Source organism: Condylura cristata, unplaced genomic scaffold, assembly GCF_000260355.1.
Source record: "Condylura cristata isolate star-nosed mole 26May11 unplaced genomic scaffold, ConCri1.0 scaffold00040, whole genome shotgun sequence".
In the NCBI taxonomy this organism is placed as follows: domain Eukaryota; kingdom Metazoa; phylum Chordata; class Mammalia; order Eulipotyphla; family Talpidae; genus Condylura; species Condylura cristata.
Genome location: NW_004567141.1, coordinates 5,041,481 through 5,063,911, shown reverse-complemented (window position 1 = coordinate 5,063,911; position 22,431 = coordinate 5,041,481). Strand labels below are relative to the sequence as shown.

Genomic DNA, 22,431 nt, shown 5'->3' with positions numbered 1-22,431 from the left:
AAGGTCTCATGGTGTTTGAAATGTAATACAGTTAGGGAGTTAAAATATGTGATCCAGCAGCCTAGGAGCTAGGTGGTGGCAAGTGGAGTCAGCATATACTAAGGTGATGTTTACGATGTACTGGCAGGAAGTGCCAGTGTTCACACTGGTAAGGTAAGGATGGATTTTTTGATCACTGTATGTTTTGTGAGCCACTAAATAGAAAAGCAGTGTATAATCATCAAACTAATAAAGGGGAAGTGGTATAAAATAAAAATTATTCATAAACAAGGCCAACAAAGTATAGGTTTTTGGGAGAATTCTGAAACTGTTCTAGATGATACTGTAGTGGAGAATGTATGACACTATTTGCCAAAATTCAGAGAACTCTGCAACACAGAATAAACCTTAAAATGTGGAAACTTAAAAAATACACCACTTAGGTCAGAATATGAAATGAAAAATAATCAGAATCTAACTGTACACAGTGTATGAAGTAACTTCACTGAAGGAGGTGAGCGGGTGCCTTAGAAATCAGTGGAATCTGCAAGACTACATCGCAGAAGAAACTACATAGTAGTGTGCTCTAGTTGACACTGGTGTGTCCCATGGAGGAACTGTTAACAGTTCTTAGGCCACTCTACCTGTGTTCTCAAATGGAACAATTAATTAAGCAAATAGTGGGTGATAGGAGTCAGGTTTCCCACTGTTGTAGTGGTAGTTTACAGATAAGCTAGGCTAGAGTAATCTATGTAGAGTTGGAGACATCAGTATGAACTAGGTTTAGCTTGATTCACGTTCAGGTAGAGGTATGTATAGATTTCTATGAATTAGATTATATTCTTAAACGTTATTTCCTTGCTTTGTCAGATGAGAAGGCCTAGGAGTAATGCCACCTATGGCCAACATGCATACCTACAGCTCAAGTGCCATACTTCAGTAAAAAGAATTAGGACACTTTGGAGGAAAGGCTTAGGGCAGGAAATACACAGGATATCCCTGAAGTATTTTGTAGTGCCAGAAACTAAGGAAGTGTGTTTTTAAGCTACCATGATAGGGACAGTTCACAAGGGATATAGAAGCTAACTGATAGTGATCTCAATGGTGAAAGAGTAATTTGAGCAACAAAAATAATACAGGATTATAACCCAGAGTGTAAAATAAATTCTCGTGAGTCTGTATAGATATAAGTAAACAAACAGGTGAGAAGACAGATTACATGATACATGTAGCAACTCCATCTTCAAGGAAGTGGAGCCTAACTGTCTACCCTGCAAATGCAGTTGTGTTCATCTTGCAAAGAGTATAGTATGAAAGGGGGATGGAGGAGAACAGCTTTGGGGAGGAGGAAACTTACCTCAATGAGCCTCAAAGTCAATGACAAATCTTACTGATAGGCCCTTTCGATGGTACAATGAAAATGGCATGTTACCTATTGTTTTTCTCCCCCAAAACTCATAGCCCTACTCTAATGAGAAAAACACCAAGTAAATTGTAGACTACCCAACTGATGGATAGTCTACAAAATATTTAACCTCAATTTCTGAGTACTGTCAAGGCCATAAGAAACAAGAGAAACCTGAAAAAGTCTCAGACTCAAGGAACTTAAGGAGACTTGACAGCCAAATGTAATGTACCTTGACAGCCAAATGTAATGGGATCCTGAAACAGAAAAAGGGTATAAAATAAAAACAAGTGTGAATGAAGTGTGGACTTCAGTTAATAATATCAATGATTCATTAATTGTAAAAATCAGTGAAGTATAATGTTAATGATAGGGGAAATTGAGTGTGGGGTACATAGGGACTCTCTTTACTATCTTCACAATTTTTCTGTAAATCTAAAATTGTTCAAAATAATAGCAATCCTTGGGCCCTCCCTGGTGGCTGAATGGGTTAGGGCGCAGCACTGCAAGCTAGCCGCAGAGCCCTGCCCCAGAGGAGGTCCACATGGTGCAGCAGACCTCTCCTGTCTCGCCCCCTGCGCCCATCAGCAGTGTACTTTGTTGCTCTGCCCACTCTGAACCCCACTGTTTCTCTGATGAATCCTCTGCAGAGGTGCTCCTGCACCTCTGGCCTGTACCCCGGTTCTGTATGCATAAATAAATAAATCTTTAAAAATAATAATAATAGCAATCCCTGGTGGCCTAAGGGTTAAGTCTCAGTGCTCCCACTATGACAGCGTATAACCTATGGCTGAAGCCAAAGACTGTTATAGGTGGTTCCCTGGAGGTGAGTGCTGGTGAGGATAGGCAGGCCCATGGGAAAATGCGAACAAAGTATTGAATTTTTGCGTTCTGGGGTGGAGAGACTGATAAGAAATACAAAGCACTGTGGAATCAGCTCCCAGCATTCAGTGTTTGGAATTCATAGTTTTCATATCTTAGCAATTCTAGGGTCAGTGATTTCTGCCCCCACCATGCCAGCCTTCCAGAAGGCTGTTGCCCGCCTCTGAAGAACATGTAGAGGTTCTTAGCAGACAACCTCAGAGAGGAAAAGTTTGGAGACTTTGCAAGTAGCTGAGCGACTTTTTCTGGTTTTGCTGCTATTACAGCCTAGCAAGGAAGACGAAGACCTGGAGGTGGGCACTTCAACGAGTTTCGTGAGTGTGGCTGCTTGTTGGGTATTTCAGCCACTGTATTTGCTGTTTTCAGTCACTTATCTGGTGCTGTGTTTGGGGCATCTTAGCAGCTCCAGGAAAATCTCCTATTGCATCTTCTGTTGTCAGTGAATTGGAACCCAGCCTCTAGTCTGGCTGCCACGTGCACAGTGGCAGGAAGATGCCATCTTTAGAGTATTTGTATTTAGGACTTCAAAAACACTGGACACTGCTTCAGGTGAGATTAATGGCCATTTTTGACCTCAGTAACTGTTTTTCCATGGTTTGTAAAATAAGTCCCATTATTGTTCTCCAAACCTGAATAGTCCTGCAATTGTATGTGTGGATGAAGAAATCACAGTGAGTGTCCTTGACCAAGTTAGTCTAGTGCCTCATGATGCCCTGTATGAAAACCACCACCGTGGCCTGGGTTCGATCTCCCAGCCAGGGAGCTGACCCACATGGCACAACAGACCTCTACTGTTTTACCCACTGCTCCCCACAGTAGTCTATTTCAGTAGATCTGCTTCCCATTCTGTCTTTGGTAAATCCTCTCAGCCCCTACCTCCAGCCTACAGCCCAGTTCTTCTACACAAAAGTAAATAAATCTCTAAAAAATAAAACTGGAGCCTCCCTGGTGATGCAAGAGGTTAAAGAGCAGCACTATGAAGCTATCCGCAGCTACCACAAGTTTAATCCCCGGTCAAGTAGATGACCCACATGGCACAGCAGACCTCTACTGCTCAGCTGCTGCTCCCCACAGCAGTGTATTTTGGTCAGTCTGCCTACTTATCTCTGGTGAATCTTCTCACCCCCTGAACTTGTGGCCTGTATCCCAGTTCTTGTATGCGGGCAAGACAGGAGAGGTCTGCTGCACATGTGGGTCAGCTCCCAGCCAGGGATGGAATTCATGCTGAAGTAGCTGTGGCTAGCTTCACAGTGCACTTTAACCTGTTGCACCACCAGCGAGAGCTTCATAAATAAATCTTTTAGAAAATTGTTCAAAATAAAATGTTGATTTAAGGTAAAACAAGAATATATTTTATTTAAACCCTAATATATGAATAATTGTATTAAATATAAATGGATTATTTTCTTCAGATTGTCAGGCTGTACCAGTAAAATGAACCTAACTCAATTTCATATAGTTTATTTTTTGTCAATACAAATGAGGTTCCAAAACACTTGGAAAATCTGCTTGAAGATACTAAACTGTATTATCAATTCTGTTGTTGCTTTGAGTTACTATAATGATAGTAAACAAAATGCTGTTTGCTGAAAAATAAAAATCAAAACCTAAGCAGTATGCTCTGATGATCCTCCATATGGAAGCCATGAGGTGAACCTACATGATAACCAGAGACACTTCCCAGCCTCAGGCCCCTCAGCTCATGACTGGGGTTCCCAAAACCATGACTAAATGTTCTTCAGTCCACTGGTGGACTTTGCAAGGAGGTCTGGGCACCACGCCCACCTTTAGTCTGAGTGGGGCTAGGACCCTCCCTCCCCTGGGAACAGCACACAAGGCCTGTGGCTAATGGCTACTAGATCAGTAGTAGAGAGGTGCAACCTTAGGGTGGAGGAGACCTAACCACTAGGGTCATGGCCTTGACTGCTAAGTAATGCAGGAGGAGGAATAACATCCACCAGGAAGAGAAGTTGGTATCCCAGAGAGACCAGTCAAGGGACTAATTTTAATCACTTCCTTTTAAATTAAGCATTCTGAATTACCCATGGGTGGTCCTGGGCATAAGGACAGTGACCATAAGATATTTATAGAACATACGTAAGAAAACAACTATTGAAAGTAGAAGTCTAGAAAAAGTCTGCACAAAAGCAATCCAGAAGAAAAAAATTATATTAAAAACAGCAAGATAGAATTTCAGGCAGAAAGTAACACTGGAAGGTTAATTCATAATGATAAAAGTGTACCAGTCACCAGAAAAATACAATAATCCTAAATATGCAATAACATGACCTGAATATATAAAAAGAAAAAAATTGAGAACACTGCAAAGAGAATTAGAAAAACCTTCAATCAGGCTCTCCCTGGTAGTACAATGGATTAGTACACAGCACTGCAAGCAAGCTGTAACTGCTTCAGTGCAAGTTCAATCCCCAGCCCCAGAGGTGACGCACATGGCGCAGCAGACCTCTTCTGACCTGCCCACTGCTCCCCTCGGCATCAATCTGCCTGTTGTCTCTTGGTGAATCCTCTCACTGTGCTTGCACCTCTGGCCTGGACCCCAGTTCTGTATGCATAAATAAATAAATCTTGGTGGAAAAAAAAAAAAAACTTGCACAAGAACATCCATCTCAGGCTTCTCAGGAACTTGACCTAGGACAGTTCATTGAATTGGTGTGTGGTGAGGGGAGGACTGTGGATGGGCCTTTTCTCCTTTGCTCAGGCTGAGGCAACAAAAGTGAAATAACAATAGGAATTTGGGAGCCAGCCTTAAACTTGGCTTCTAGGGAGGATTCACAATTTTAGGACCATGAATCTAAGCTCACCCTGGGCAAACAACTTTTGTTCTCATGTTATTTCCTACAATTAAAAGCTAGAAAGCTTTGCTTTAGAGCTAACAGTTACTAAGGGAAAAAAGAGACAACTCTGGAGGTGGAAACCTGAGCAATTAAGTCTGGCCGCTTCCCCATGTTAGTTACTTTTAGACTCTCAAGCTTCAGAGGTTGTTTTCATCTTGGAGTTTCAGGGCCCAAGGGTTTAAAATGCCTCCTCCTGACTTTTAAAGTTGCACCCATGCAGACACTTGTCTTCCAGACAAAAATATAGACAGAATGAATTGTTTAGAGATGGGGGTGGGGGGGTGGGGGAGAGAAAGAACCGAGCTATAGCTACAATAATAGTAACAACAATGAAACATAAAACCTGGAATCGTCAGTTTCATAGATGCCATCCACAAAAATAAATTCTGCTTTATTTACAAGCTGAAAGATTACACTCTTTGTTTTCCTGCCACTGCCCAGAGCTTCCCTTGGAAAGGGGTTCCCCAGGAAACACCCTTCCTCCTTTGCTCACTAATGGCATCAAGTGACTGAGACTTTTTCATTTTGGCGCCTCCCTTCTTTGGAATCCCAAGTGTTGTTCTCCTCTGCTGACTTCTGCTTCCTGTGGCAGCAGCTGTACAAGTATTGTCCAAACTTGGCCCAAGTCCAGTGGAAAGACTTGGTCTTGGAGGTGGAGGAGGTTATGCTACTGTCCAGGGTGCTCAAGGGCTCCTTCTGCCGCAGCCGGGAAGCCTTTGAGTGTTGGTATTGCTTGCGTCTGACCCTAGGAGACCTCCCTGTCTTGTCCTCTTCATCTTCCTTCTTATCCTTATCTCCCTCTTTCACTTTATTTCTCCTCATCTGGACAAATGTAAACTTGGTCAGCTTCTGTTTCTTGGACAGAGCAAGTTTGGAATCTTCTTCCTTGGGGAATCCAAGAGCAAGGAATGAAACATATACTCCCTTGACCCATCCCATTACAGGCAGGGGTTCAATCTGAGATTGAGATAGTGAGCATAGAAGCACTGAGACCAGGGGGAAAGCTGACGCCCAGCACCTGTCTAAGTGGGAGGACAGAGTGGGCATCACAGACCACCAAAGTGCCTGCCAGACGGTCACTTACAATTACTAACGGGCAGAGACACAGCGGCACCAGAATGCACTGGAAGAGATCTCGTTGATAGAAGGATCCTAATGCAAAAACTTGGGTAATAAAGATTCATTTTAGAAGGTCAAAAAAAAAGTCTTCTAATGTATCTGTTCTAGAAACCCTGCTGTTCATAATTGGAGATTCATATTTGGAAAGTTCTGGAGTTTTATTTTATTGAAAAGAGAGAATTTCTTGCTTGTGGTAATGGTTTCATGAGTATATACATATGTCTAGACATTAGAGTGGACCCTTTAAAATATGAGCAGTTTTTATGTGTCCAGTATAATTCAATAACAAAAAATATGGCTAGCATTTAAACCCTTCCCCAAATGAAAAGTCCATTTATTAAGTGTGTTTAACACATATAAAAGCTGAAAGGGTGTCGTGGAAGGAGGACTAATGAAATTGAGGTAGCTGACTGAGAAGCAGTTGTGTGTGATCTTGAATCAAATTGAGCTCAAACTCTACCATCCCTGTTTCTACTTATGTGATCTTGAGAGTTACTTAACTTGCCTACACCTCAGGGTTTCTTTTTTTTTTTTTTTTTAATGCTTTCCTATAGGGTTGGTTTGAGACTAAATGATGTAAATTCTTGTAAGGTGGCATATAGTAAGTACTCAATATGTGTAACCTGTAATGACTATTACTGTTGCTGTTTCTTCCGGAAGGAATACATTCGAGCCATGTTCGATAGAGAGGTGAACTGAAAGGACACAGACAAGGTACAGGAGCTGCCCCAGGATGTATTGAGGGGTTCAACAAACTACACCTGTGTGGCAGAGAGCAAGGAAGAGAGAGAGGTACTCACGCTGGTTAAGTCATGGCTTCCTTGGTAGCCTAAGTCATCATTGAGGCTGTAGATAGAGGTCAAGGGTCCATCAACCTTGCTAAAGGAGGAATTTTCTGCCCCTGAATCTCCCCAAGCTTCTTTTGTCCCCTAAGGGGGAGAAGATCAGGTTAGTTCTGAGCAGGGCCGCTCCCCCCAGGCAGCTTTGCCCTTGTTCATGTCTGTCCCACCCCACTTTCTTACTTTTACAGTAGAAAATAAAGACATGTTCTCTTTCCTCTTCTTAGCATAAAGATCTATGGCCACAAACACAATGAGGCTCTGCCATGCCTCCTTCCTCCTCACCACACACTCACAGTTCTTTAGATCTGTGTCCTCACAAACGTGGTTGTCGTGGTTGTCGTAGCAATAGGAGGCGGGGTCCCAGCGCATGGAGTCAAAGAACTGTGGCACCTATTACACTAACCCATGGGTGGCTATTCAAGCTTACATTGAAATTGGTTTAAAAAAAAAAAAAGAACTAAAATCTTCAGTCCTCCAGCCCAACCTGTCACATCCCAGGGACTCTACAGCCTACAATGGAGGTTTTATAGAACATTTCATCCTCACTGAGGGTTCTGCTGCGTACTGCTGCCTGAGAATGTCCCGGAGTTTTGTCTGTTTGGCCCACTGCTATTGCCCCAAGTTCTAGAACAGTGTCTGGCACATAGAAGAGCAACCAGTACATTTTTGTTGAAGGAATATAGAGACGGTAGAGTCTGTTTTCCATCACATCTATCCCTTTGTAAGAGGTACAATGAGGAGCAACCTCCAGGCCACTGGGTGGTGCTGGACAACCAGATGGCAGAAGGTGGCGCTTTCCAGATCCGCCCCCTGAGAAGGGCTATTGGGTGGGGCTGGGACTTTGGGCTCTTAAAAGGCTGCTGGCGCTTGGGGCATTGAACTGCTGGTGAGGGGGTGTCTGGAGAAACTGCCAACTTACAGATGAAACTTCAGCTCAAACCTTCATCTCTACTCAACAGATACTATCTGGAGTAATCACCCAGCATCTGGTCATGTGTCATTCTGTAGACTTTCCCTCCACCCTGTGTAAATAAATCCTGTTATTATTATTTCTCATTCTGTGTCTTACTTTTGGGGTCATATTGACATTTTTTTTTTTACATTTTACTGATTTTTGCATGGAAGAATTGGGGTGTAGGCCATAGGTGTGGAGAAGTGAGAGGATTCACCAGACAGAGTGGGGAGCAGAACAGGCAGATCTACTGAGATACATTGCTGTGGGGAGCAGCTGGTGAGACAGGAGAGGCCTGCTGCGCCATGTGGGGCAGCTCCCTGGCCGGGGATATCTGCAATGGCTGCCGATAGCTTCTTGGTGCTGAGACTTCACCCCTGTGCCATCAGGGAGGCGACATCTCAGCATTCTTAAGCACCCACCAACTGGATCAACCCTGCTCCCCTGGGTTTCTCCTATTTCAACTTTACCCAAAATGATATCAGTTAAATGATATCAGTTAAATAGATTCTGTCTACACTGGAGAGAAAGAAAAGAAAAAGGAGGAAGAAGGAGAGAAGGGATCTTAGTCACTGGGGATAAATCCCTGAGAAGAGATCTGTGACTTTAGTTGCCTGCTCTGTACTATGACTGGAAGTAGTTTAGGATTTGGAGGGAGGAGAGGCAGAGAAAAAGATTCAATCCCTGGCCAGGGAGCTGACCCGCACATGGTTAGTTTAGCCCACAGCCCTCTGCTCTCTCCCCACTGCTCCCCTTACTAGTGTATTTTAGTAGATCCATCTCTTCTGCTCCCTACCCTGTCTCTGGTTAATCCTTTCAATGCCACCCCCAACTTTGGTTTGCACCCCAACTTCCATGCATAAGTAAATAAATCTTGGGGGGGGTGGAGGAGAAAGACAGAGAATAGGTTGGTGAATCCCAGAGCTGTATTGCATTTCCCAAAGAATGCAATAGACCACCCCAGGGTTTCTCCACACTTAGCACAGGTGCTGGAGGAGTGTAAGGGGGTGGACATGCCACTTCTCTGCCCCATTCAAGGGAGGGTGGAGCAGATCAGGGAAGAAAAAAAAACTGGAGAGGAGACTGGAGAAGGAAGGAAACAGGGTGGAGTCAGAAGGAGACCTGAGGGAGGCACATGGAGCAGAGAGACATGTGAAGAAGATGTACTTGCTTTTTGGTCCTGGACTAGTTATGATAGACATGGGTGAGAGACCTAGGGGGAGGTTAACAGTGGCAGCTTTTGTCTAGATTTTGCTTTTACTCTTTTCCTCCCATACTTGTCTGGCCATGTCTGACCCTTTCCTATCCGTCCCCACCGAAAGGTGCTTTAGATTATGGCAGGCTTTTGGGCTTTGCTTTGGGTCAACCCTGTTTGGCTGGACATTACCCACGAGGGGATGGGTAACTTTGGGTGCTAGATTTGGAACTAGATTTTTTGTCTTTTCTGTACTGCACACTAATTGTATTAAAGTTCCTTGCCATTAAAAATCTTATATTTGGGGGCTCCCCCTGGTGGTGTAAAGGGTTAAAGCACCGCATTATGAAGCTCTCCGAAGCCACTGCAGCAGGATTTCCATCCCTGGCCAAGGAGCTGACCGGCATGGCATGGCAGACCTCTCCTGACCTGCTGGCTGCTCCCTTCAGCCGTGTACTTTCTCAATCTGCCTGTTCTTCTCCCCACTCTGTCTCTGGTGAAGCCTCTCACCCACCACACCTCTGGCCTGTACCCCAGTTCTGTAAGGATAAATAAATAAATCTTAAAAAAAAAAGTCTTCATGCAGCAGATGGCAGAACCTACTTAGAGTGGGCAGGTTTGGAGGTTCTGGGGTGCTCCTCTCCCTGCTCTGTAACAAGAGTGGCTCACACACTGGGGTGGCCCCAGGCACCTTCAATATTTTTGCTTAGCCTAGATCCTGAAGAATGACTTCCATTAGCAAGGAATAGATGAAGAGTCTTGGAGGGCTCAGCCAAGTGCCTTATAGTGCCAGAGAGGAATGAAAATGCAGAGGGAAGGAAACGGAGAGGGTAAGAGAGGAGCCTGGTGAGGCCTTGGGATAAAGCTGAAAGGGGGTAGCTATGCTTGGTGTAAGAGCAAATTGGATCAATGTTTTGCTGAACCCGCACCAAAACCTCTGATACCCTCCACACCTCAGGCACACCAGAGCCCTCTAAACCATCAGAATCATCTCTGGAGAAAATGGTTGGGGAGTCCTTGCATTAAAAGAGATTAAGTTTTTGCTACTTGATGAATGTGATTATAGAAAAGGAAGTTAATATTTGTTTAATATTTATTTTTATTTATTTCTGCATAAAGGACCTGGGGTGTGGGCCAGAGGTGGGAGGTGGGGGTGAGAAGAGTCACCAGAGACAGCATGGGGAGCAGACCAGGAGAATCTACTGAAGTACACCGCTGTGATGGCCAACAGGCATATGAAAAAATGTTCAGCATCACTTGTTATAAGGTAAATGCAAATTAAAACTGTTAAGGGGAAGGATGTCCTAAAGGATGTCTGTAGAGTCTTATGGACTCCACCCCTTACTCCAGCTTTCTGGACCCTACACCCTACTCCAGTGATTGGAAACTACAACTCCCAGCAGTACCAGGGAGAGAACTGTGAGGACCCAAGGGTGGAGCTAGCAGGAATTCTGGGACATTTGGGGAATAAATAAGGCACGATTACATCTCTTGCTCTTGCTCTGGGGAGGGAGGCAGCTCTCCAGACTGTGTAAAGCTGTGTGTTCAGTCAGCCTAGCTGTAAGGTATTCCAGTTACTTTGTATCCTGCTCTCTTTCTCTGGGTTGTTTCCTATCCTTTCCCTCTTTGTAAATAAACCCATTATCACCCTTTTGTGTGTACCTGCAGTATAACTGAATTGTGAGTGTGGGGGTGAGTCCCCACAGCCCAGTCCACTCTGGGCTTTCCTGTAACAAAACCACAATAAGATACCACCTCACCCCAGTGAGAATGGCACATCTTCAAACAACTAACAACAACAAATGTTGGCAAGGGTGCGGAGAAAAAGGAACTCTCCTGCACTGCTGGTGGAAATGCAAACTAGTACAACCACTATGGAAAACTGTTTGGAGGTTTCTCAAACTGCTAAGCATGGAACTTCCATATGACCCAGTAATCCCACTTCTAGGTATCTACCCAAAAGACACCTGCACCCCCATGTTTATTGCTGCTCTATTTACAATACGGAAGACATGGACTCAACCCAAATGCCAAAAAATAGATGACTGGATCAAGAAGATGTGGTACATATACACAATGGAATATTACTTCATCAATCAAAAAAGATAAACTCATGCCTTTTGTAACAACATGGATGGAGCCGGAAGGAATCGTGCTTAGTGAAATAAATCAGAAAGAAAAAGAAAAATACCAGATCGTTTCACCCATAGCAGGAATGTAAGGGGTCAGAAAAAAAAATCAATTGAAATAAAGTAAAAATGAAAAACAATGAACAACCAGAGACATTGTGTGAAAGTAAATAGGGGGATAGGATCAAAATGGGAGTGGGAAAAGTACATGGGACTCTGGGGGTGTCACATGGGGGAATTGGTGGTGGGAAGTCCACAGGGATTACAAATAAAATGAAAAAATGTACAAAATGAAGAAAGATGTAAAAATAATATTTTTTAAATTGAAGAAAATAAAAAAAGAAGTACACTGCTGAAGGGAGCAGCGGGCAAGACAGGAGAGATCTACTGTACCATGTGGGTCACTTCCCTGGCCGGGATTGAACTTGTGCTGCGGTGACTGGTGACAATTTCACAGTGCTGATATTTTAAACTCTGTGTCAGGGAGGCCCAAGGAAGTTAATATTTCTTAGACAAGTTTGCATCCTGACATTTGTATCCACTATTTCAGTATTGTTAAATTTGTTAAAAAATAATATAAGTAGGGTTTTTAAAAACTATTAATTAAAAATCAATTCACTCCCTGGTGGCTTGACAGGTTAAAGCACAGAATTATGAAGCTATCCATAGCCACTAAAACTTGAGTTCGACTCCCGGCCAGGGAGGTGACCCACATAGCATGGCAGACCTCTTCCGACCCACCTGCTGCTCCCCTCAGCAGTGTACTTCAATAGATCTGCCTTTTCTTCTCCCCACTCTATCTCTGGTGAATCCTCTTACCACCCCCTCAACCTCTGGCCTATAACCCAGTTCTTGTATGCATAAATAAATAAATCTTTAAAAATTAATTCACTGAATTATTCCACATATATGAGTTACCTAGAGTAGCCAAATTCATAGAGAAGGAAAATTGAATGGTGATTTCCAGAGACTGGAAGATAAAAGAAAGGGAGACAGTGTTTAAAGTGTGTGGAGGGGCCTAGGCTTTAAGGTTCAGTGCTACCACCTCAACATGGTCCACTGCAACAGTCTGAGTTCCATCCCCTGCCAGGGAGCTGACCCACATGGCACAGAAGGCATCTCCTGTCTCACTTGCTGCCCCCCTCAGCAGTGTGTTTCAGTCCATCCGCCTGTTCTGCTCCCTACTCTGTCTCTGGTGAATCCTTTCAATCCCTTCCCCAACAGCCTTGCACCTCTGGCTTACACTCCAGTTCTTCTATGCAAAAATAAATAAATAAAGTCTATATTTAAAAAAATAAAGAGCACAGAGTTTTAGTTTGGGAAGATGAAGCATTCTGGGGATGAATGATGGCGATGTCCACAGAGCACTGTGATGTATTTAATGCCACTGAGCTGTATATTTTATATGGCGAAAAAAGGTAAATTTTGTGTAATGGGCCTCCCTGGTGGTGCAACAGGTTAAAGTGCAGCACTATGAAGCTGGCCACATCCACTTTAGCACGAGTTTGATCCCCAGCCAGGAAGGTGACCCACATGAGTGGCAGATCTCTCCTGTCTCACCCACTGCTCTCCTCAGCAGTGTACCTCATTAATCTGTCTACTGAGCTCCCCACTCTGTCTCTGGTGAATCCTCTCACCTGCTGCATCTCTGGCCTTTACCTCAATTCTGTACCATTTTTAAAAGATTTACTTATTTATGCATACAGAGCTGGGGTACAGGCTGGAGAGATCTGCTGCACCATGTGGGTCAAGTCCCTGGCTATAGATTGAACTCATGCTGCAGTGGCTGCGATAGCTTCGTAGTGCTGTGCTTTAATCCATTGTGCCACCAAGTAGGGCCCAAATAAAATAAATCTTTAAAAAATTAATTGCGGGCTCTCCCTGGTGGTGCAACAGGTTAAAACACAGAACTGAGAAGCTAGCTGCAGCTGCTTTGGTTCAAGTTTGATCACCGTCCCTGGAGGTGACCTACATGGCACGGCAGACCTCTCCTGTCTCACCCACTGCTCCCCTCAGCAGTGTACTTCATCAGTCTGCCTGTTCTACTCCCCACTCTGTCTCTGATGAATTCTCACATCCCCCATCGCCAACCTCTGTATGCATAAATTTAAAAAAATTATTTGCACTTCAATAACTTATACTGATTAAAGGTCTAAAATGAGAAAGTGAACAAAATGTTGTTTTAGGAAGTTTGTATTGTAGCTGAAAAGTTAAGAGAAAGACAAGGTAGGGCAAGGAGATCACAACAGCACAATTAATTAGTATGAATTAAGGTGGTTGTGAATTTGTGCGATGCTTCTGACAGTTATAGAGAGAATGGAGAGGAAAGATCTGCTTTTTACTCATCTCAAGCTCGGGATCTGGCGAATTACTAGGTGTAGGGGTGACTAAATTTCCCACTTTAGAATATAAAGAACACTGGAGGCCCTTTTCTATAATTCCTAGCCCAATAAATACTCTGGACATTGTAAGATAGATATCCCAAATTTCTGGGTCTGCCAGTTCTACAAAGTACATAGTGAGGTGCTGCTCACATACAGGAAGGGCAAGCCAGCTTGAAGCCCCACTGAATATGGCAGGATGAGGACAATGTGGAGGACACAGGGCCCAGAGCACAAGAAGTGTTAGTATTTGCGGGCCGCCAGGCGGACCCTACAGAAGGAAAGGTGTGGTTAGTTCAAGAACTACAATTCCCAGAAGGCATCGGAAGGAGCACCGAGGTTTCCGGTCAGAACTTATTTCCGGTGTGTTGGTTGCTGACGTTCTCTTCCGGTCTTGGTGAATCCCGAAAGGGTGTTAGGATGCGCATGGTGAGTCCCTGGACTTTGAGGGTGTGAGCGGGAAATAGAAGGGTTTCGTGTCCACACGTCACCCAACGGCTGGAAGTTAGCTCGGGGAGGACAGAGAAAGGGGAGGACACCCCGTTGGCCAGACGTAAATCTGGCAAGGGAGAGCGGAGGGCCAGGTTGCTGAGCCCTCGGAGGGAACCCAGAAAGGGATGTGGCGGGCGAGGATGAATGGGATCCCGAGGAAGGAGGGAGGTTAGAGTACGGGGGCGTCAGGGGAGGACCCCGCAATGGCGCGGCTGTCCAGTGGAGCGGATCGGAGGGGACGAGCCGTGAGAGGACAGCAGTGGTGAGGGACCCCAGTGTGTACAAGCCAGAGGCTGCTGCTGCTCGTCTGAAGTCGGCCGACGTCGGGCAAGGCTCTGTTCTGTCCACGTGGCATCCTCTCAAAAGACCCCCTGGGAGTTGGTAGCTCCCAGGACCCTTGAAGGGAAGAGTTAGCTTAGAAAATTTTTTTGTGCTTAAACTGATTTCCAAGGGCTGCAGGGAGGAGGCAGTGGGAGAGGATCGCGAATGGGTCAGCTCTGACCACGTATGGACTACTCTATGGAATGGGCTGGTGCTTTGATAAAATGAAAAGAGCACTGTTAGACTTTGTACGGGAGGATTTCCAGGAAGATATTAGTGATTTTACGTCTTGGGGTTGACTGTTCACTTTGCTTTTTTCCACCAAAGATGAGGCTGCTGGCATTTGTGGTGTTGGCACTACTTGTTGTCTCTAACGCAGAAGAAGGAGCCAGACTTTTGGCCTCCAAATCACTGCTGAACAGATATGCTGTAGAGGGGCGAGACCTGACCCTACAATACAACATCTATAACGTGGGTTCAAGGTAAAGAGACCCTGGAGCTACAATTGGCCCTTTATCGGGGTTCTTCGATTTTTCAGCTGGGAATAGTGATTCAGCTTTGGGAGAGCTCCAGCTACAGATACCATGAGTGACTGAGTATATTGCTGGACCTACCTTGGGGAGAGGAGGCTCTTGTTACCTCTGCTGCAAGAATCCGTCTCTTCTACTTTTGTGATGTGGAAAGGTTTCAGAGTGGTTTTTTCTTTCACTAGCCTGTCAGCACTCTGTTGCTTTCTTCCATTGTAGTCCCTTTCATTTTCTCTTCTCTGTTCATCTTGCTTCTCTCTCCCTCTGTGCCTGCATGGACATGTGCATGTTTGACAAGAAATTGGGCAGGAATGGGTTTGGCCCAGTCCTTCCTAAATATATGAGTGTGTTGGTGCTTGTGAGCTATAGAATCCAGACCTGGAGTCTTCAATGCAGTGAACCCAAATTTACCATGTGACTCATCTCTCTTTTCTGTAGTTCTTAATTTTTAGGACAAACAGGCATATTTGACTGCTGTAAGTTTATATACATTTATTAAATGCTTTTGTTGCCTCCATTTCCTAGTGCTGCATTGGATGTGGAATTATCTGATGATTCCTTCCCTCCAGAAGACTTTGGCATTGTCTCTGGAATGCTCAATGTCAAATGGGACCGGATTGCCCCGTATCCTCTTGACTCTGGTTGAAGCTGCGAGAGGGGGGGAGGAGAGGTTGCCCACAAAATGAGAGGGTCACTTCTCACAATCTAGGCATGACTCTTACTCAGTGAGGTTTTTTTTTTAGATTTTATTTATTTATGCATAGAAGAACTGGGGTGTAGACCAGAGGTACAGGGGATAAGATGGTTCACTGGAGACAGAGTGGAGAGCAGAACAGGCGGATCTACTGAAATACACACTGAGGGGAATGGTAGGCGAGACTGGAGAGTGTTAGCTTCTTGGTGGGGGATGAAACTCAGGCCATAAGGTGATAGTGCTGAGACTTAAGTCTTCTGCTGAAGCTACCATTTAGTTCCTGACTTAGGAACTACATTCATTTTTCCCTTGTGAAAAATTATAGTTAGACTTTCTGTTGAGGGTAAGTGTTCTCTTTGTATTTTTTTTTGGGGGGTGGGGTTGTTTTTAGTTTGTCTTTTCACCTCTATCAGTTATAATCAAGGAAAGATTTTCTGTGAGGTTGTCACTTATTTTTCACCCATAACCCAGGTTTTCTTCAGAACCCTCGATACTGAGCACAGCATGAGAAACTTTACTGTTGAGTACATCACACTCTACAAACCTGACTAGAAAGACATATGCTTTAGACTTAGCAGGAAAAGTCTGCATTTCTTTTTTTGCAAAGTATTATAAGTAGGAAATCAATGTGTTGGCAACTCCTTTTGTGAATGGTGTATTTAGCCCCAAGCGGAAAACTTATACCCTTAGGTTAATTTCTTTCCTTCCTTAATCCTTGGGCCAGTGCCAGCAATGTCTCTCACACCGTAGTCCTGCGCCCTCTCAAGGCTGGCTATTTCAACTTCACCTCAGCAACTATTACTTACCTGGCTCAGGAGGATGGACCTGTTGTGGTGAGTTTCCCAACTCCTTGAGTGGATGGGGTGCAGATCTGTCTTCTTGAAGATCTTGTGGATCATTCTAAGCAGCCCCTGAATTCTGGGAAAGCTCAGAATGACCAGAAACTTGAATGTCATCTTTTGATACAAGTTCAGATGGTAAAGTCCCAGAATAATGTGGTTAAAATGGGTGAGGTAGAAGTATTCAAGTATCCCCTTCCTTGTCTCCCTCCTGCTTTGCTTGTCACCTGGATTGTGTCGTTTGCTTCCGGTTTATTGCTCTCCTTGCTGTTAAGATGATCCTGTCTTTCCCTTGCTTAGAGCAGTCCTGTATTGCATAAAGGCTGAGGTCTGCTTTCGGCTGCATGCGCTCTGCATTCTGGCTATGCTCTGCCTCTCCAGCTTGCTGTCTCTCCTCCCACACATGCCCTGCTTCTGGTAACACCAGGCTCCTTCTAGCACCGTCCTATCCATGAGCTGATTCATTCCACTTTGCTTTTATTTTCTGTTTTCTCTCCCCTTCCCCTTATTATCTGAAGCCTTCTCAAGACCAGCAATTGGCTGCATTTGTTTCTCGCTACTGCATTTACAGTTTATAATGCTCTTTCCTACTTATTCTTTCAGTAAACATACTTTGGCTGCATCTAAACTTCCATGGCTGTTACAGTTTATGCCACTTTAACATTTAATTTACTGTCTTCAGTTGTCCTTTTCCTTTTTTTTTTTTTAAGATTTATTTATTTATGCATATAGCACTGGGGTACAGATCAGATGTGCAGGGCAGTGAGGGAATTTACCAGAGACAGAGTGGGGAGCAGAACAGGCAGGTCTACTGAAATACACTGCTGAGGGGAGCAGCAGGCCAGACAGGAGATATCTGCTGGACCGTGTGGGTCACCTCCTGGCTGGGGATTGAACTTGAGGCTGTGGCTAGCTTGCAGTGCCCTAGCCCATTGCACCACCAGGGAGGGCCCTGCCCTATTTCTTTTCTTTTCTCTTCTTTTTTTTAAAAGATTTTATTTTTTTATGCATACAGAAATGGGGTATAAGCCAAAGGTACAGGGGCAATGAGAAGATTCACCAGAGACAGAGTGGGGAACAGAACAGGCAGATCAGCAAAGTAAGCTGAGGGGAGCAGCAGGCAGGTCAGGAGATGTCTAACTACACCATGTGGTCACCTTCCAGGTGGGGATCGATTTCAGTAGCAGCTTAGGTCTTGAATTTTTTTTTTTAAGATTTATTTATTCATACAGAACTGGGGTACAGGCCAGAGGTGCAGGGGCAGTGAGAGGATTCATCAGAGACAGAGTGGGGAGCAGAGCAGTCAGATCCATGAAGTACACTGCTGAGGGGAGCAGTAGGCAGGTCAGGAGAGGTCTGCCACGCCATGTGGGTCAGCTCCCTGGCCAGGGATCAAACTCACACTGAAGCGGCTGATGCCAGCTTGCAGTGCTGCACCTTACCCATTGCGCCACCAGGGAGGGCCCATGTTTTGAATTTATAAAGACTTCTAACGGGCTTATAGATGAACTGTAGTTTATTGGGTGACTATACGGTAAGGAAGGAACTTCACAGAATGAAACACAGCATTAAAAGAAATTTAAGATACTCTAACGGCCCTTCCTGGTGGCGCAGTAGGTTAAAGCACCGCTCTAAGAAGCTAAAGCCACTTCCGCGTGAGTTCAGTTCCCGCCTGCCCCGGAGGTGACCACATGGCGTGGCAGACCTCTCCTGACCCGCCCACTGCTCCCCTCAGCAGTGTACTTTGTCAATCTGCCTGTTCTGCTCCCTGCTCTGTCTCTGGTGAATCCTCTCACCCTCCACATCTCTGGCCTATACCCCAGTTCCATATGAATAAATAAATAAATCTTTTTTTTTTTTTTAAAGATTTATTTATTTGTGCATACAGAACTGGGGTACAGGCCAGAGGCTCAGGGGCGGCGAGAGGCTTCACCAGAGACAGAGTGGGCAGCAGAACAGGCAGATCGACGAAGTACACTGCAGAGGGGAGCAGCAGGCGGGTCGAAGAGAGGTCTGCCACGCCATGTGGTCACCTCCGGGGCAGGCGGGGATCGAACTCATGCTGAGGTGGCTTTAGCTTCTCAGTGCTGTGCTTTAACCCGCTGCGCCACCAGGGAGGGCCAAATAAATAAATCTTTAAAAAAAAAAAAAAGATACTCTAACATTAAGTGCATTTTCTGAATTCTTTTATTATAAACCACATGGAACTATATTCTTCTAATCCTAGTTACATTTTCACCCTCTAGAACTAACTTTAGCTGTCCTTGGTTTTCTACAAGGTCCTTGATGGGTTAAAAGACACAAAATCAAAGGCTCCACAGCCACTTTAGAACAGTTATTTGCACTGTGCTTCACACTCCTCTCTCAGACAGGAATGTGGACCAGGTTCAGCCCCCCTCTGGGGAGGGCTTAGACCTTTCAGAATCCTTCTCATTTCATGTGCACCTCGTGTCAGCCTGTGAGGCACAGAAGAGTATTTCCAGCTGAGGAGTAAGGAGGTGATGGCCAAGGCAGCTCATCCCACACTTGCCCCCTGGACGGTGTTTCAGTGCCAGCTGTGAACTTGGTGTGCCTGTTTTGGCCATTGTTTGTCTTCTGTTTCGCAAGTCTTCTGGCTCCTAATTTAGTTTTCCTTAAAGTTCTAAGAGTTATCCAACTCTTAATTTAAAAACTTTTTTTCTCATCTTCTTGCAGCTTTAAGACTCTAAGGTTAGAGTGGGAGTGGATGGCCTACCCTTTCTTGAACGAGAAGAGTTGGAAACTTGTCTAATGCCCTCCTTTTCTTCCTTTCAGATTGGCTTCACCAGTGCTCCTGGACAGGGAGGAATCCTGGCTCAGCGGGAGTTTGACAGGAGATTCTCCCCCCATTTTGTAAGCTTTACAGTGGCTCTGGGATGAGGCTATCCTCTGTGTTCTTGAACCCTTTGTCTGCTTAGAAGATTTATTTGGTCCATGGACTCTTGCCATGTTTATTTGTTTATGTCCAAAACAGGCAGCCAGCAAATACCTGCTTTAACCAGGAATTTCAGCAAGATCACAGTTGACAGAACCAAAAAACGACCCTTTTTCTCTACTTTAGCCTTTAGAGTCTTGGGGCTGTTCTGAAATTAAACGTGTACCTGCTTAGACCCAGGGAGTTGCAGAGAATCAGAGATGAAGTGTGGGTTTTGTAGTGATCTAGAGAGAATTTTTTTTAAAGATTTATTTATTTATGCATACAAAAACTGGGGAACAGGCCAGAAGTGTGGAGGGTGAGAGGATTCACCAGAGAGAGTGGGGAGCAAAACAGGAAGATCCATTGAAATACACTGCTGCCGGGAACAGCAGGTGAGACAGGAGAGGTCTGCTGCGCCCTGTGGGTCACCTCTGTAGCCAGGGATCGAACTCGGCTGCAGTGGCTGCAGATAGCTTCCTAGTGCTATACTTTTACTCATTGAGCCACCAAGGAGGGCCCTAGAAGAGAATTTTGTTTTGAAGATTTGCCTGAAGTGCTGAATGAAGAAATCATTTTATCCGTGCATTCAGTAATTATGACACATTTCTAGTTACATGCCCCTTTCTGTGCTTTGCTTTGGGAAAACAATGGCAAACGACACAGTCCCTTCCACCCACGATCCGATGGGCTCGTAGTGGACTCAGAATAATTCATTGGGGAAACCCTACTCTAGGATCATACACAAGGTGCTCTGAGAAGCAGAGTAGCGGTGAAGTTTAAACAAAGCAGACGTAAGGAGGGGCAGGCAACCAGGAAGAGGGAGATGTTCAGAAGCGAGGAAACGTGTAATCCGGGAATGGCCGGTGGCTTAGTGTGGCTGGTGGGCACATTGAGGTGAGGAATGCAGGCGAGGCGAGAGGGGTATGGACGGGGTCTAGGTCACAGGCAGTTTAACTCTCACAGCAAGATCTGGGCATTCTGCACGTTGTCTGGAGGGTAGCAGAAGCCTTTGGCACCACGCTTTGAGAGATGGATGGGCCCTCAGAGAGCCCTTCTGAGTCGGAGTGAGCAGAAGAGTTTACTGCCGCACCCTGCTAACTGGGCTGGCCTACTGCCTTTCTTCCCAGTCCTCTCCTGGGCCCAATTCAGACTTCTAAGCAAGGCCTTTGTTGTCTTCCACAGCTGGACTGGGCAGCCTTCGGGGTCATGACCCTCCCCTCCATCGGCATCCCCCTGCTGCTCTGGTACTCCAGTAAGAGGAAATATGACACTCCCAAAACCAAGAAGAACTGAGTGGGCCTGCCGCTGCCCTCTCTTCCCAAGAATTCCAGGTGCTTTCCAGACTCCAAAGGGTTTCTCAGCCTCTTCTCCCTTAGCCCTTGGCCACCTTCTGGATCCTGCCCTGTGTCAACCAGAGTGAAGGGCCAGGCCTCGGAGTCTATGAGAGCCTCCTGGGTTCCATCCTGAAGCCATACCAACAGGAATGCCTTTGCAGCACCCTGAGCCTAGAGGGGGACCTCTATGCACTCTAAGGGGCCCTCGGGTGCATTGCTGGCAACACGAACTCTCTCAGGGGCCCAGGAGGGGGCACTTTGGAGACTGCCTGACTCCGCGTTCCCTTTACCTGCCCTCCCTGCCCAGAAGAGGGGAAGATGAAATGAAAGCTGTGGGACTCTTGGAGGCGACCCAGTCTCTCTGTTCTGGGTTAGGGAAACGCTTACCAAATGGGGTTTTCTAATAAAAATAATGGCCATACTCACTTGTCTGTTTCCCTGTTACCTGGGTGAGCCTGCGTGCCCTCTCTTGGGCAAGCCAGTTGAGCGTCCGCCTCCACTCTGAGGTGGTGGGCCTGTTCCCGTGGGGGTTTCTGCCTCTTTGAGCACCTCTGCTTGCACCTCTTGCTCCCTCTTTAGTTCCCAGTCACCACATATGCCCTTTAACCTCTCCTGCCTGTTAGCACCTTCCCTGGAGCTGCTGGGAAGGAGAAAAATGGTCCGTCTGGAGATGAGCTGCTCTCAGGCCCTGGGAGACAGGTCTGATTTATTTATGAACTATTCTTGAAAAATTTCCCTGCCCCTGATTCTGACCCTTCTCTATTGGGAGCTAGTTTTTCTTGAGTTTGAGTCTGTTTTTAAAGCTTGCGCTTTTAGCTCAGGCCAGGAAGAGATGCCTGGCCCCCTGGAGTTGTTACCCAGCCTTGGTCTAGGGATAGGCAGTGAGTTTTGCTTCAGCAGCAGCAGAGAAGCCACTGAGCTGACTCCGTCCAACGCAGGAATGCCGTGGTCCGGCAACAGCCTCCCAGGCAGGAGGGAAACCCAACAAATACCCGCTTTGTTCCTGCCCCCAAGTTTCCCAGTTTAGAGTCTGATGGGGGGGGGGGGCAACTCCCACCCCCCACGGGGTTGCTGCCTAACCGGTTTAACCTTCCCATAGCCCAGCAGTTGGAGCCTCTGGGCCCCAGCAAGGATGAAAAGGACATGGAGACAGCGGGAAGCTCCAAACGGAGTGGCCCTCCACCAGCTCACATCCCTCCTCCGGGGCCTGCAGCTTGGACACCCCAGGACTGGCCAGGTCAGAGGGCAAGGAGGATCTGTTTGCGTCTGTGTCCCCGTGGAGATCTGGAACTGGCTCAGGAGAAGGGGAGAAGAGTCAGAAGCGTGTAGAACAAGTGTAGGGCAGGAAAGGGGCGCTAAATGACGAGGGTCACCTTGCTCTCCGGGACTGTGGGCGTCTGGAGGAGCCCAGCCAACTGCGCAGCCTCCACTGAAGACAGGAGTTAACCTCTAGGAGGTGGTGCTCTGGTTTACAGGGCAGGATAAGCTTCCTGGCCGGAAGGTAACAAGGCTTCTTCCTCAGCTGAACTCCCCGGGAAGACTCCTTTCCC

The 22,431-nt window shown here is 45.8% G+C and overlaps 1 protein-coding gene across 1 annotated transcript; it reads left to right on the top strand.

Moving 5' to 3' along the window:
- The first annotated feature begins 14,123 nt into the window (after positions 1-14,123).
- SSR2 (signal sequence receptor, beta (translocon-associated protein beta)) lies at positions 14,124-21,296 on the top strand. The gene is made up of 6 exons (XM_004693829.2): positions 14,124-14,168; positions 14,880-15,034; positions 15,605-15,703; positions 16,498-16,606; positions 19,406-19,483; positions 20,730-21,296. The coding sequence occupies exons 1-6, from the start codon at positions 14,160-14,162 to the stop codon at positions 20,838-20,840; spliced, it is 561 nt and encodes a 186-aa protein (XP_004693886.2). The 5' UTR covers positions 14,124-14,159; the 3' UTR covers positions 20,841-21,296.
- The last annotated feature ends 1,135 nt before the right edge of the window (positions 21,297-22,431 follow it).